Consider the following 12,855-nt stretch of genomic DNA (forward strand, 5'->3'; position numbering starts at 1 on the left):
AGCCACATGTAATTTATGCTCCTTTTAATCCTCTCTGCATGACATAGGAAAGCAGGATCCTGCTCTCAGGAGGGGGTCCCCCAAAACCAAAACACACATGGGCTCAATCTTCTCACACCAGGAGGCACATGATCACATGAGACTTGTACTGACTGTTTTCAACTCCAGCATCAACCATTTGTGCTGTTGTCTCACGCACCAAACTGACTGTTCAAAGAGATGAGTAAGATGAAATTTAAGGAGGAAAATTTTGAATGGTCTACGTGTGACTGTGGGACATCGACTTGGGAAGAAAAAGTCAGATGTAAGAACTACAAAAACTGAAAATGAATTGGCAATTTGCATCTGTGCATTAGAATAGGAAAAACTCTCAGGAGCAAATTCTGCCTTCATTTACATTGCTGAAATGAATAGTATTGCACAGAGTATAAGAAAAGTCAGAAAAGTTAGTTTCAAATCTAACTTTTAAAATTGTAAATTGTTTTAATAAGAAATGTTTAATTTCTCATTCAAACATGCAATTGCTGTAAAAATATAGATCTCAGATTTTTTTAAAAATATGTAATACAGTCAAAGGCAGTTCTTGATTTTTCAGTTAAAGGCAGGGTTTAAATCCTTTGGGAAAGTCTCCCACTGACTTGAATAGGCTTTAGATTAGGCTCTTTAGCAGGTGTGAAAATAAATATTAATCATAGCCAAGGTTTTACCATGTACTCTTTGAGTGAAATTTAAATATTGTGGAAGATTACATGTAAATCCATTCAATACTTTAGGAGCTAAAGGGAGTTTTTGTGTTATACTTAAGAAATTCGAGGCTTAATTTTTTTTTATTTTTATTTTTTTTGGATCCCTCCAATTTCCAAAGGCTTTCTTATGACCCTTTAGGTTGAAGGAGATCTAAACAAAATCTTTTGCCTAGGCAAGTGCATTAAAAAAATAAAAATGAAGGCTTGATTTTCAAAGCTACCTAAAAGGAATTTGATGTCCCCATCTCTTAAAATTAATGGGTGTTAGGTACCTGAATCTCCTAGAGCAGTGTTTTCCCAACAACCAGTCTGTGGACTGGCACCAGTCCCTGAGATCTCCCTGATGTAGTTTAGAAGGCAACAAGCTGGTGCCTGGTATAAAAAGGTTGAGAAATACTGCCCTAATGGCTTTGAAACTCTCTGCCCAAGTTACTAGCATTTTTTCATCATAATGGTGTCTGTTTGCTCAGCAGAAGCTGATGAATAAAAAGAAAATTATTCCTCCAGTTTGACTGTCAAATTCTGCTGTGTAAAATGTTTGATGTGAGTTCTTTTGAGAGAGAAATAATAGTGTCTGGCCAGCAGAGCCCAAAGAATCAGAACCGTGCTCCCACTGAACTTAGAAACACAGCAGGACAGGCACCTTGCCTAGCACTGCACCTCCTCAGCTACCCAGTGAGTGCTTGATGGGAATTAAGGACACTCAGCCCTTCAGATGAATGCTCTGCACCTTGCAGGATGAAACCATAGGGGAGTTCCTCTGCTGGGTACTTCACACAGTCTGAGAAGTAGGATTCCCAGCTTGCATGTTTTAGGAGGTGCACAGGAACAGTGTGGCTTCTGGTTTGCTGGCCACAGGAGCTTCTGAGCAGCAGGGCTCCCCTTCTCCTCTTAAGTTGCTCAAGAGGGGAGCCCTGCTCCCCGCCCCAGGTCACCTCCATCACCCTCGGCCTGAGCGGGAAGCCGCAGCCTGCTTCTCAGTCCTCCCCAGCTTCCCGCTGAACAGCTGATTCACGGGAAGCGGGGTGGGGGGGCACAGAGAAGCAGAGTGGGGCGGTGGGTTCAGGGGAAGGAGGCGGAGCGGAGGTGAGCTGGGGCCGGGCGCGGGGTGGGGAGCTGCCGCTGGGTGCTCTGCACCCACCAGTTTTCCCCGTGGGTGCTCCAGCCCCGGAGCACCCAGGGAGTCAACGCCTAAGGCACCACTTTTGATGTGATCAGTGGGGGGGAATGGCCGCTCCCCCCCAGCTACGCTCCCCTGCCCCTAGGAGCCAGAGGGACCTGCCAGATGCTTCCTGGGAGCTGCCCTAGGTAAGAACCGCTGGGACTCCCCATCTTGCCCCCCGGCAGGTGCCTCTGGCTCTTAGGGGTGGGGTGGGCACCCACTACGGTGGCCCACGAGACCCTCCTGCCCGGTTCTGGGGGCAGTCAAGGGAGGGGGTTGGATGAGGCAGGAGTCCCGGGGGGCGGGGGTGGGCAACAACCCACTCGTGGGGTGAGGAGAGAACCTATTGTTAAGATTTTGGCAGCTCATCACTGTGTGTGTGTGTGTGTGTGTGTGTGTGTATCTATCTATATCTATATCTATATATATATAGATATATATATAAAAATAATATGCTTCTATGATTGTTTGGGATCCACACTAAGGGCCACACTTTTTATGACTCCCAAACCATTAAGTGGTTAAACAGTAGTTCCCCCTCCCCCACACCCCCAAAAAAACACAAAAAACTTCAATTGATAGGGTACATTTCTTATTCCATTGTTCAGCATTTAAAACTTAAATACTGTGAATCACATTCTGGTTTCGTTGGTTCATTTAGTCCCTCTGCATGAAGTATATAACCTTCCAAACACTGGACAAGGTTGAAAAGTTCCACGGGCTGTGGGATCCTTTTGTTTCTCATGTCTCTTTTTGTATGCAAAGCATTGATACAACGCTATTCAGTGAATGGAGCTTTGTCCAGGATCTGATGAGGGCAGAGTAATGGAAGTCTGCAGCAATGCTATTCTGTATGTTACAGGCATTGTAAACTCCTCCTCACCCATATTTAATGTTCTGTTGTACGTCCAAAGCCCTTTCAGAGTGAGACAGGCTGTGATTTGGAAACCAATGTAGTGTTATGTGGTATTCTGTTTCGTTATGGATAATTGCCTGCTTATATTGCTATTTGATTGTTAAGTTCAACATTTGTTTCACTAATGGGATTTAGATGTGTATGCTTGACATTCTGTCAGTGTTTAGCTAAACATTTCATGTAAGGAGGCTTTCTAGAACTGGAATAATGACACTGTTCCACTGCTTATTCAATTTTGTTGAAAGAATTAATGGTGAATTATAAAACCCAGTCAATATCTATAGGTAATTATTTGCTGCCATTCAGAACTGAAGTTATCTTAGCCACTGCTTGCAGGGAAAGTTTTTGCCTTTGCAAATCATTTGCATATTAAAGAATTTTTCCCCCTCCCCATTTTACTTTTAAAATATACTTTTTAGTGAATTTACTTCTGGTGTAGGGAGCCCAATGGCACTGGAGAGTGAAATCCTCTCTTTATTCACAGAACTTGGGCAGCAAACGGGGCAAGCTCCCTGCATGCTGCCACATCAGTGTACCTGGCTCCTGTTCTGGAGAGCTCACCCTTATGAGCAGGGAAGAGCAAAGTTCATTCTCCAAGCTCTTTTCACGGCTGTTAGCTGAGACTGACCACTATGGTGGCAGGTATCATCTGTCATTGTAATAACTTTGTGATATAGAACCAAATTCTGACTGAAGCTAATGAATATGGGTAAAATTCAGCATACCATACTTTTTTTATTAAAAAAAATTGAATTAATTGAAATATATGTGGGAATATATTCAGGGTAAGGCTTATTTCAGGGTACTGTCTTATTTCATTGCTGCAATAAATCGTTAGGAGGTATAGCAAATAGAGTTATTAGTATTTGTTTTGAATTGCAAAAGCTGGAAATACTGGAAATGAGGATTGTGGGTAACTCTGAGAACTACGAGAGGCCAAGTAGGATTCAGTGGGGAAGACTTAGATAGCAAAGACTCAGAAAGAAGGCACACTTATAAAAAAAAAAAAAAAAAAAAAAGGATATGTATCAAATTATACACCAGTAGTGGTGAAACGCCATGAATGGTTGCATAGACTTCAGGGGCACCGCTCACGGAATAAACTGCTATTCAGCATGGGTAAGGGTGTAAGAATCTGCAGTTATCACTTTAGCTATGTTATTTTTTTGCATATGTTAGAATTTATTCAATGAAAGCATGACAGTTCTAAGCAAATTTAATATACTTGCACTGATGTCTAAAAGCTCATTCAGAGGATCAAATTCTGTGCTCTCTCTCTCTCTTGTGCAATCCCATTGATGCAGTGGAGTTGTACTGGTATAATTGAGAAGGATTTAGACTTTAAAGAATGTAAGAGTCTGCAGATTTTTGTGCATGGCTTTTGCCTTCTGTCCCAGACTGATAAGGTAGCGTGGTGAGATTTCAGAAAGTTTCAATACTAACATGGATATAGACAGAGTAAGAAGCGCAGTGTAATTTAGCAGTTAGAGTAGAGGACTGGGGGCCAGGAGATCAGGATTCTATTTCCAGCTTTGTCACAGACTTGCTATGAGAGCTTGAATAAGTCACTTACCCTCTCTGTGCTTTAGTTTCTCCATCGGTAAATCAAGGATGCTGACAACACTACAGCTGCCTTGCAGGGTTGTTGAGACTTAACTCGTTACTATTTGTAAAGTGCTTTGACGTTCTCAGAGGAAATGTGCTATAGAAGAGCAAATCATTTTTACTAGTGTGGACAATAATGCTCAAACATACTTTTTGCCATGTAGCAGATAGCAGCTGGCTGGTTTTGGGAGGACTTCTCGGGCTTAAATGCCAACAGTTGACCTTCACAGCATCATCGTGGCCTTGATGTAAAATCTTCAGATAGATGAAGGAGCAGAGTTTGCTCCCCTCTTCATACTCTTTCACAGCATTAAGATGGTTTGGATGAATAAGTCTCTATTTTTCATTGGCTGCATCTTAGAGAAACAAGTTGGCCCATTTTTCAAAATGATTGATGATTTTGGGTTCCTCAGTTTTTGGGTGCCCATCCTTGAGACATCTTCAAGTGGCATGGTTTTCACAAAGTGTTGAGAACCTGCCCTCTGAAAATCAGGCCCTTCTAAAGCATCTCAAGTTCGGCTCCTAGATATTAAGGCACTCAAAATTGTTAGTAACTTCTGAAAATCTTGGCCAAGATTCTCAAACTTACAGCTTTAGCCAGATCTCTCTTAAGAGTCTGGATTTTTACAAAAAGAAAAGGAGTACTTGTGGCACCTTAGAGACTAACAAATTTATTTGAGCATAAGCTTTTGTGAGCTACAGCTCACTTCATCGGATGCATTCGGTGGAAAATACAGTGGAGAGATTTATATACACACACAGAGAACTGCTACTTTGAAACCTGGATTTTTACAGTAATTGTCTCTGCCTGGAACCACTCCAATTTATGCTGTCATCCATAAGGCTCTTACAAGCCAAGGGTCAAACTGTGCCAATGGAGTAAAAGGAGAATGTGGAGGGGATCAAGGCCAGGTCTTGACTCTTCCCTGTCCCTTTTGTGGTAATATGCAACACTGAGGATCAACAGAAAGCAGTCTCAATTCTCTTGCAAGCTCCGAGGCTGGGACAGGCCTTTGCATGGAGCACACAGGGACCAGGGTAATCTCATTGCAAAGTCCCCCTGCACAAGGGCCAGTCACAGCCTATCCCTTAGTAGGAGGGGAGGGTGGATTGGTACTTTGCTAAGAAATCTTCATGTATAGGTGCTGTAGAAAGATGTGTTGGTGATTCAGTACGTGGCCCTCTTTTCTTGAAGTCGTATTAAACCCATACCTCTTGTGAGGTTGGAGATAAAGGGATCTAGAGGCAGGTATCCTTTCTTCCAAATCCTTCCATGTGACCCAGTGGCATATTCTCCCAGCTATCTCCATGATCTGTCAAATTGCTCTTTTGCTTTCTAACCTCACTATGTAAAACCCCGTTTTTACTTTAGTTGTTGCCCTCAACAGTATTATAAAGCAGTCCTTGGGTCCTGTACTAATCAAGGTTGGTTATCTCTCTGTCCTAGAAGATATCTTCCTTCTGCACTTCTGCGGTGTTCCAGTCTACCCAGGGCAGCTAGTACTAAAAGGAAACTTTTAGTAAACCAAAGTAAGAACCTCAGTCTTCATGACATCTGATTACAGGTGATGATCATGTTACACTGATGAGTTGTGAAATTGAGTCTGGAGCTGCTGTTGTGAGTGTGAAGAACCAGTCCCAATACTTAGTAGGTGTAAAATGCAGTATAGTCCTGGAACACCTGGAAAGTGCATAAAGCCATGTTATAGCACTAACATCCAGTACCAGAAAAGTGCCAAAAGTAATAAACCTTTCCCCCATTAATTAATACTTGCCCTTCTTTTATCCAAGCATCTTTACAAACATTATGGGCTTTCTCCTTTTCCAGCTGAATCAGACACAAAATTCCCATTGGCTTTAATGGTGCAGAATTGGTAGCTTTACTGGACCGCTCTGATGTAGATAAATTCCTTACCTTTCAGCCTCGGTATAAGCCAGGGATATAACTAACACTGATGTTGCTTGAATGGGGGGCTTCAGTAGCCTGACCATGGGTCTGATTTTTGAGAAGTGTTGAGCACACACAACTCGAGGTGAGCACCTCTGAAAATCAGGCTTAAGGTATAGAAAGTGGGAACCTAAAATTAGAGGCCGCTTCTAAAAATGCTGGTCTAACAGATGTGTCCAGGATCCTATCACGAGTCAGTGGTAGACCTGAGAATAGAACCTAGATATCCTTACTCACACTTCTTTACTTGAATCACTAGAGGTCACATTCCCAACCATATTCCCATCTCATCCATGGGAGAGACATGTTGCAACAGCCATTTGGGAGACTACAAATGAATCAGTCAAGTTCAAGGAGATAAAAATGACAGTTCACAATAATGTACATCACGTACATGTCAATGTCAGTGTTTTGATACTTCCTTTCTAAAAACAAAGGAGATTTCTAGATAAAATGCCTCAAGATAGACTTAAGCTTGTAACAACATATCACATTAATTTAAAGCATTGTAGATAGAATGTTGTAGTAATTACCAAACAAAAAATGAAAACCAAGGTATTTGAAATTAAGGTTCTGTAAACAACTCCCATATACCCAAACACTGTATCTCATTTACATTGCTGAAATGACCTCCATCGTTGTGGAAGACACCAATATCTCACCTCTTATCTATACAAATGCAGAAGCAGCATCTTCCTCGTCACCATTCCACTGTGAGCCATGGACCCTAATCTACTTGATATCTATTTTGTGTACAAAAATTAGAAAGCTCACTGTGTCTATATTAATACTTCATACTTCCTATATGGCTTGAGACCGCATACTTAAAAACAGCTTCAATATACGCCTTTGCTCCATTCACTCTGTGCAAATGACCACAGATGCCTGAGTAACACAAGTAGCCAAACATAAACGGATGTGTATATAATATCGTATATTTTCATTTCTATCCCAAGATAAGAAAGCTTTTAAAATTATTGCAATAATTATACCAATATTCCATTAGGTGGAAACTGAGTCCTTATAACCTTTGAGTCCTTATTATTTAGGCTCAATTTTTAGCAACAGCCTGAAATATCCATCTTGTTGTATAGGTATGGAAACCTGGAGACCTCAAACTGTGAAGAAGATGGGAGCCAGAATTCCTCAGAGTCCAAAACAGTGCTCAGGAAGTAAGTGTGGCTTTATGCTGTACAGCAAAACCGCAGTCAGGATTGGATATTGAGAGAGGATGTGGTCAACATAATCCTCTTTTCCTTTGAAAATATGCAGCAATCCATACTTGTTTTGATAACACAAAGCAGTAACTCTGTCATAACTCTAACAGATAATACGAACATCAAATCTCTGAGGGAGGCAGGGGAACTTTCCCAGAACAGATCAGACATGTTTCATGTGATGGCCAACACATTATAGTGAGAAACTAAGCATGTTTGTTTCCCTTGCTTTTCTTATCCACAAAAATATATGATTATTCTTTATTATTGATTTTATATTGTATTGCGGTAGTGCCTCGAGACCCCAAGTGGAGATGAGGGCTTGCTTGTGCCATGCTCTGTACATGATTCTAAAGTCATTTTTAAGTTTTGACGGGATGGGATGTTGTATGCAAAATGGTGAAGCTATTTAAAAATATTAAATGTAAAAATAGTTATCTTTCTCTCTCTTTTTAATTGCATGTGAAAATATTATTTATCTTTAAGAGTCAAGAGTAGAATGAATCTTAGGTCACAGTATTTGTACTTGGACACCTGAATGATCTACAATTTGCATCTGTAATGGCAGCATAAAATAGCTGGATGATTATGTTTATTACCCTGAGTAAAGACCTTTGATTTCTTTCAGCTCTGTACAACGTGTTAGTGCTGTCAACTTCCTCATAATACTGTCACAAATTCCATCCATGGGAGCATTATTAAACGTTTCTTAATTTCATTGTGCTGGTTTGTGTGCGGCATAACTGAAGAAAGGAATCCACGCAGCTTTCAAGTTCTTCAGTTTGTTTTGAAAAAATAAGTCCAACACTCATTTCCTATCAAATGCCATATACAGCATAACCTGTCTTCCAAGCTCTTACTCTAGTATGTTTTCCTGCTAGAAATAACATTTTAACTGAAGTTGGGGTTTTTGGGAGTGGGGAGGAGGTGGGGTTTGCATTCCCTATTCCAGCATTATGTATTCCTAAGACACAGGTAGGTGGGTTTTATATAGTATGGCATAGTTTTTCAAAACAACATTATATTCTAAAACACCACTACTCCACCTGACACGCCAACTCCACCACTACTCACCTGACAGCCCAGCTCCTTAATCTACTGGGTCTACCAGTGTGCTGGTTATGATGTAACAGCATAGCATGTTGTGGGACATCTTACTGAAACTGAGCTGGCGAATCTGGACTTGAGATGGTATAAACCCTACTCAAACTGTAAGTTTGACAGTGGGCTCCATACCCTGCTGCCCTTTGCTGTGTGGGTTTAACAGGGATGGAATGTGGGTTAATGGTTAGGGAACATGCTTTGGAAATCAAGACTTCCTGCTTCTAATGCCCACTCTTAAACTGAGGGTTTATCTACATGTGAAATACTACAGAACTGTAACTGTGCTTCTGTAGTGCCTCAGCATAGATACTGCCTATGCTAATGGGAGGGTTCTCTCATCAGCATAGGAAATCCACCTCCCCAAGAGGTGGGAGCTAGGCTGATGGAAGAATTTTTCTGTCAACCTAGCACCATCTACTTGGGGACTTAGGTGTGCTTAACTATATTGCTCAGGAGTGTGGATTTTTACACCCGGGAGCTACATAGCTGGGTCAATCTAATTTTCTAGTGTAGACCACCCCGATTTGCTTGGTGACCTTAGGCAAATTACTTAACCTCTCTGGGCCTTACAGTTTCCCCATCTGAAAAATACCAGTAATGAAACTTATCTTACAGGAGTGTAGTTACACTTAATTAATGTTTGTAAAATACTATGAGATCGCAATAGAAGGCTTTACTCAGAGACAAAGTATTATCCTGCAGTAATTTTTAGTTATATACTTGTTGATCACCTTTAAATAAATGAGGTCAGAAATTAAGAGCTAACCATTGATAGGTTTGAGAGTTTGGAAGAAGAAATGTACTGGCTGTAAAGGCATTCATACTGGGTTCAACATAGCAGCTTGGGTCCCTGATTCCTCTCTGCTTGAGGAAAAATAGAGCTAGCTGTATTGTCCCCCCATTCTGTCATAAAGCACTCATTCAAGCACATGTGGTATTTTTTAAATATGTCAGAAATACAGAGAAGGCAGTAAAATGTGGTGTGTAGAGAAAATGGCTGAAGGCCAAAGGGTCCTGGGCTCCTATCCAAGCTGAGCCATTGAATCCCTTATGATTTTGGGCAAGCCACTTGACCTCTCTGTGTTTGGGTCAACCCAGCCATAAAACTTGAGCTAAAGCAAGATCTTGTTGCAAAACAGATGATGGATTTGAGTGGGTTTCATGGGAAAATAAACAGCCGAGGACCAAATATATATATATTATATGTGAAGTATAGGGAATACTTAGTGGTGTGGTGTAGCATAGGGGTTTTGTCAGCATGAGTTTGAGATGGGGATGTTACTCACAAGTGGTGAATTTTAAAATGTACTATTGGAAACATTGGTACCGTAGGAAAAACAGATATTGAAAATGTGCTTGAAAAATATACCAAGATAAAAGGAAAAAATATAAGGAAAAAAATTGAAAGCAGAGGGAAAGAGGCAAGAACAAAAAATGGAGAAGATACTTTCACCAATGTAAATCAAGAGAGACTTCAATGTCTTTGTGGAGTCACTCTGGATTTATACCCATGTAGGAGTAAAATTGGACCCTGGGTGTAAATTTAAGAGAAAATAGGTGACAATAGTGAGGCATTTCACTGATATTGTCATTCAACATATGTGCAAAATGACAGTCAATTGCATGTCAAGTGTGTGGAAGTGAAAGAGCAACAGAAGTAGCAATTAACAAAAGCATGTCTTGTGGGGGTTTTTTAAGCAGTACTGCCTCGCACACTTTATCAGACACCTTCCTGCTATTTGCTTTTCCTGCTACACCCGTAGCTTCTTCCCTCTTGATACGTAATTAATGCACTTTTGCACAGCCCCTGAATGCTAAATTGGTTCAAGTTGCACTGCTTTATCACTTAAATAGTTCTTCCAATGAATCTACATCCAGCACGTAACTTACACTGACATTTCCAGCACTGCTGAATTTGATCCCAAGACCTCCATGGGAGTGGCAATTTCTTACAGCATGTTTGAATTTTATCCACATTCTTTTTTTATTATTAATTTACAGAAAGTTTCATGCTAAAAATTTATAACAAAATGCATCAGATTAATAAATCTATAATATGTATACATAGATTCATAGATACTAAGGTCAGAAGGGACCATTCAGATCATCTAGTCTGACCTCCTGCACAATGCAGGCCACAGAATCTCACCCACCCACTCCTACGAGAAACCTCACCTGTGTCTGAGCTATTGAAGTCCTCAAATCATGGTTTAAAGACTTCAAGGAGCAGAGAATCCTCCCTCAAGTGACCTGTGCCCCATGCTACAGGCGAAAAACCTCCAGGGCCTCTTCCAATCTGCCCTGGAGGAAAATTCCTTCCCGACCCCAAATATGGTGATTAGTTAAACCCTGAGCATATGGGCAAGATTCTCCAGCTTTACACAGATGATTTATAAGTACAAATTCACACTCATTCCTCACCATTTCCCACTGCGTTCCCCTTGGCTGCTCTGGCTACTTTCCTCTAACTTGAATGATAGATTCTAGGAAGTGGATAGCTTTCTGGTCATCTTGTATAACACGTGGTACTGATAACTCAGACTTTCTCTTGGCTTGCAATTCTAATTTAGATAAGATTTCATAACTCATTTCTCATAGAAGAGAAAGCTGATAGATCTTATGCTCACATTTTTGTAAGGATGAAAGAAATAATAATAATAAGTGGTAGTATTGGTGGCTAGAAATAACTTGTCTCAACATTTCTCTGTGGACAGTCTCTCACAGGGAATCATATAGTCAACACATTTTTTTTCTCATATATTTTACCAGCCTCCTATTGTGACAGTTCAAACTTACGTCTGGGATTTTAGTCCCTCCTCATAAAATTTAAAACCACACTTCCACTGGTTTTGTACAAATATGCTACATAAGAGTTATGATTTTAAAAACAACTTTAGGATCAGACTTTAAAATATAATGACCTGTCTGCTCTCCAAGGCTATTAAAGATCTCATGGGTTTTTTTTGTTTGTTTGTTTTTTTAAATAGAGGTTTGCTCTGGCATTTTGGGTCATAACAACCCTGTCCCACACTGTTGTGTATTGTGCTGGGAAAATAAGAAGTACATCAGGACAGAATACATGAAGCAAGGCAAAATAAAAATCATATCAAGAGTAGAACAAAGAGAAGAAATAAGAAAGCTTAATAAAGGTATGACAGTATGATAGTATTGAATGCCTAAAAGTTTACACGATAGACCAGTTAGCTTTTTGACAATTAGGATGTATAGTTCAGATGTGTGCCTGGGTTTTCTTGTTACCTTGTAACCAATATATAGGAAAATGCTATATTATTTTTTGCTGTATTAATATTCCCAATGCACCTCTGGTGCAAAAACCCCACAGGCTACATTGGCATTAGCCTGGGGCCACTAGAAAGAGAAAGCTATATCCATGAGATTTCATGCCCCTTTTAAGTATTCTGTGGAGTGGATCAGCCAACTCAAGCTATTTAGGGGCCCCAGGTTTATTGAAGTTGTTTAGTGTATTGTGCATAAGAAAGACAATCTTTCAAGAGATATCCCTCGATCACAGAATAGGTACCAGAGCGGTTGTGTACAGGTCCTGAATCAACTTCTTGGCATTGATAGAGGTTGTACTCTCTACAGATATCTCTGAAAAAGCTCATTCTCCATATCTACCCCAAGAAGGTAGCTTTAAATTTGAATTCATGGCTAGTTTAGTGCTAACAGACTGCTGTACTAATACCCACAATTTAGGCATATGGGCGAGGTCCCAAATGTGTTCAAGAGGTAAAGCATTAAAGAAAATATTTCCCATACTTAAGATAGCCAGCATTTAGAGTTGGCCAGAGCTCATTCAGGATAGATAGAGAGTAGAAAAGTCTTTTCAGGACAAAGTGTTGCATCTGCTTGTGTGTGTTGCAGATCGGAGCTTTAAATGGATACTGGAGAACCTTTTACCAGTTGTCAGGGTCAAATGTAGTGCTGAGATCATGTGTCTGTGGTTCACTGCTAGGACTGTGACACTGGGGGTGATTGGTAAGTGGCACATTATGCACTCCAGCTAAAGGTGCGTAGAATCTAGCAATCAACTGGAAAGACTCGTAGTAAAGTTCGTAGAAGTGGTGAATCAGTCTTCTGCACTGCAGATTAGAAGTGTCTAGTCTAAATTTAGAGGTTCATATGCAATGTTTGCA

The 12,855-nt window shown here is 40.6% G+C and overlaps 1 protein-coding gene across 10 annotated transcripts in view; it reads left to right on the forward strand.

Annotated features, from left to right (window-relative positions):
- Positions 1–12,855, forward strand: part of RGL1 (ral guanine nucleotide dissociation stimulator like 1) — a 152,123-nt gene that overhangs the window by 90,419 nt on the left and 48,849 nt on the right. For all 10 annotated transcript variants that reach the window (XM_038412978.2, XM_043491062.1, XM_043491064.1 and 7 more), the window contains one exon: positions 7,472–7,549. In XM_038412978.2, the coding sequence (XP_038268906.1) occupies positions 7,472–7,549 (78 nt within the window). The remainder of the gene's footprint in view (positions 1–7,471; positions 7,550–12,855) is intronic.

The sequence above is a fragment of the Dermochelys coriacea genome, chromosome 8, assembly GCF_009764565.3.
Source record: "Dermochelys coriacea isolate rDerCor1 chromosome 8, rDerCor1.pri.v4, whole genome shotgun sequence".
Classification (NCBI taxonomy): Eukaryota; Metazoa; Chordata; order Testudines; family Dermochelyidae; genus Dermochelys; species Dermochelys coriacea.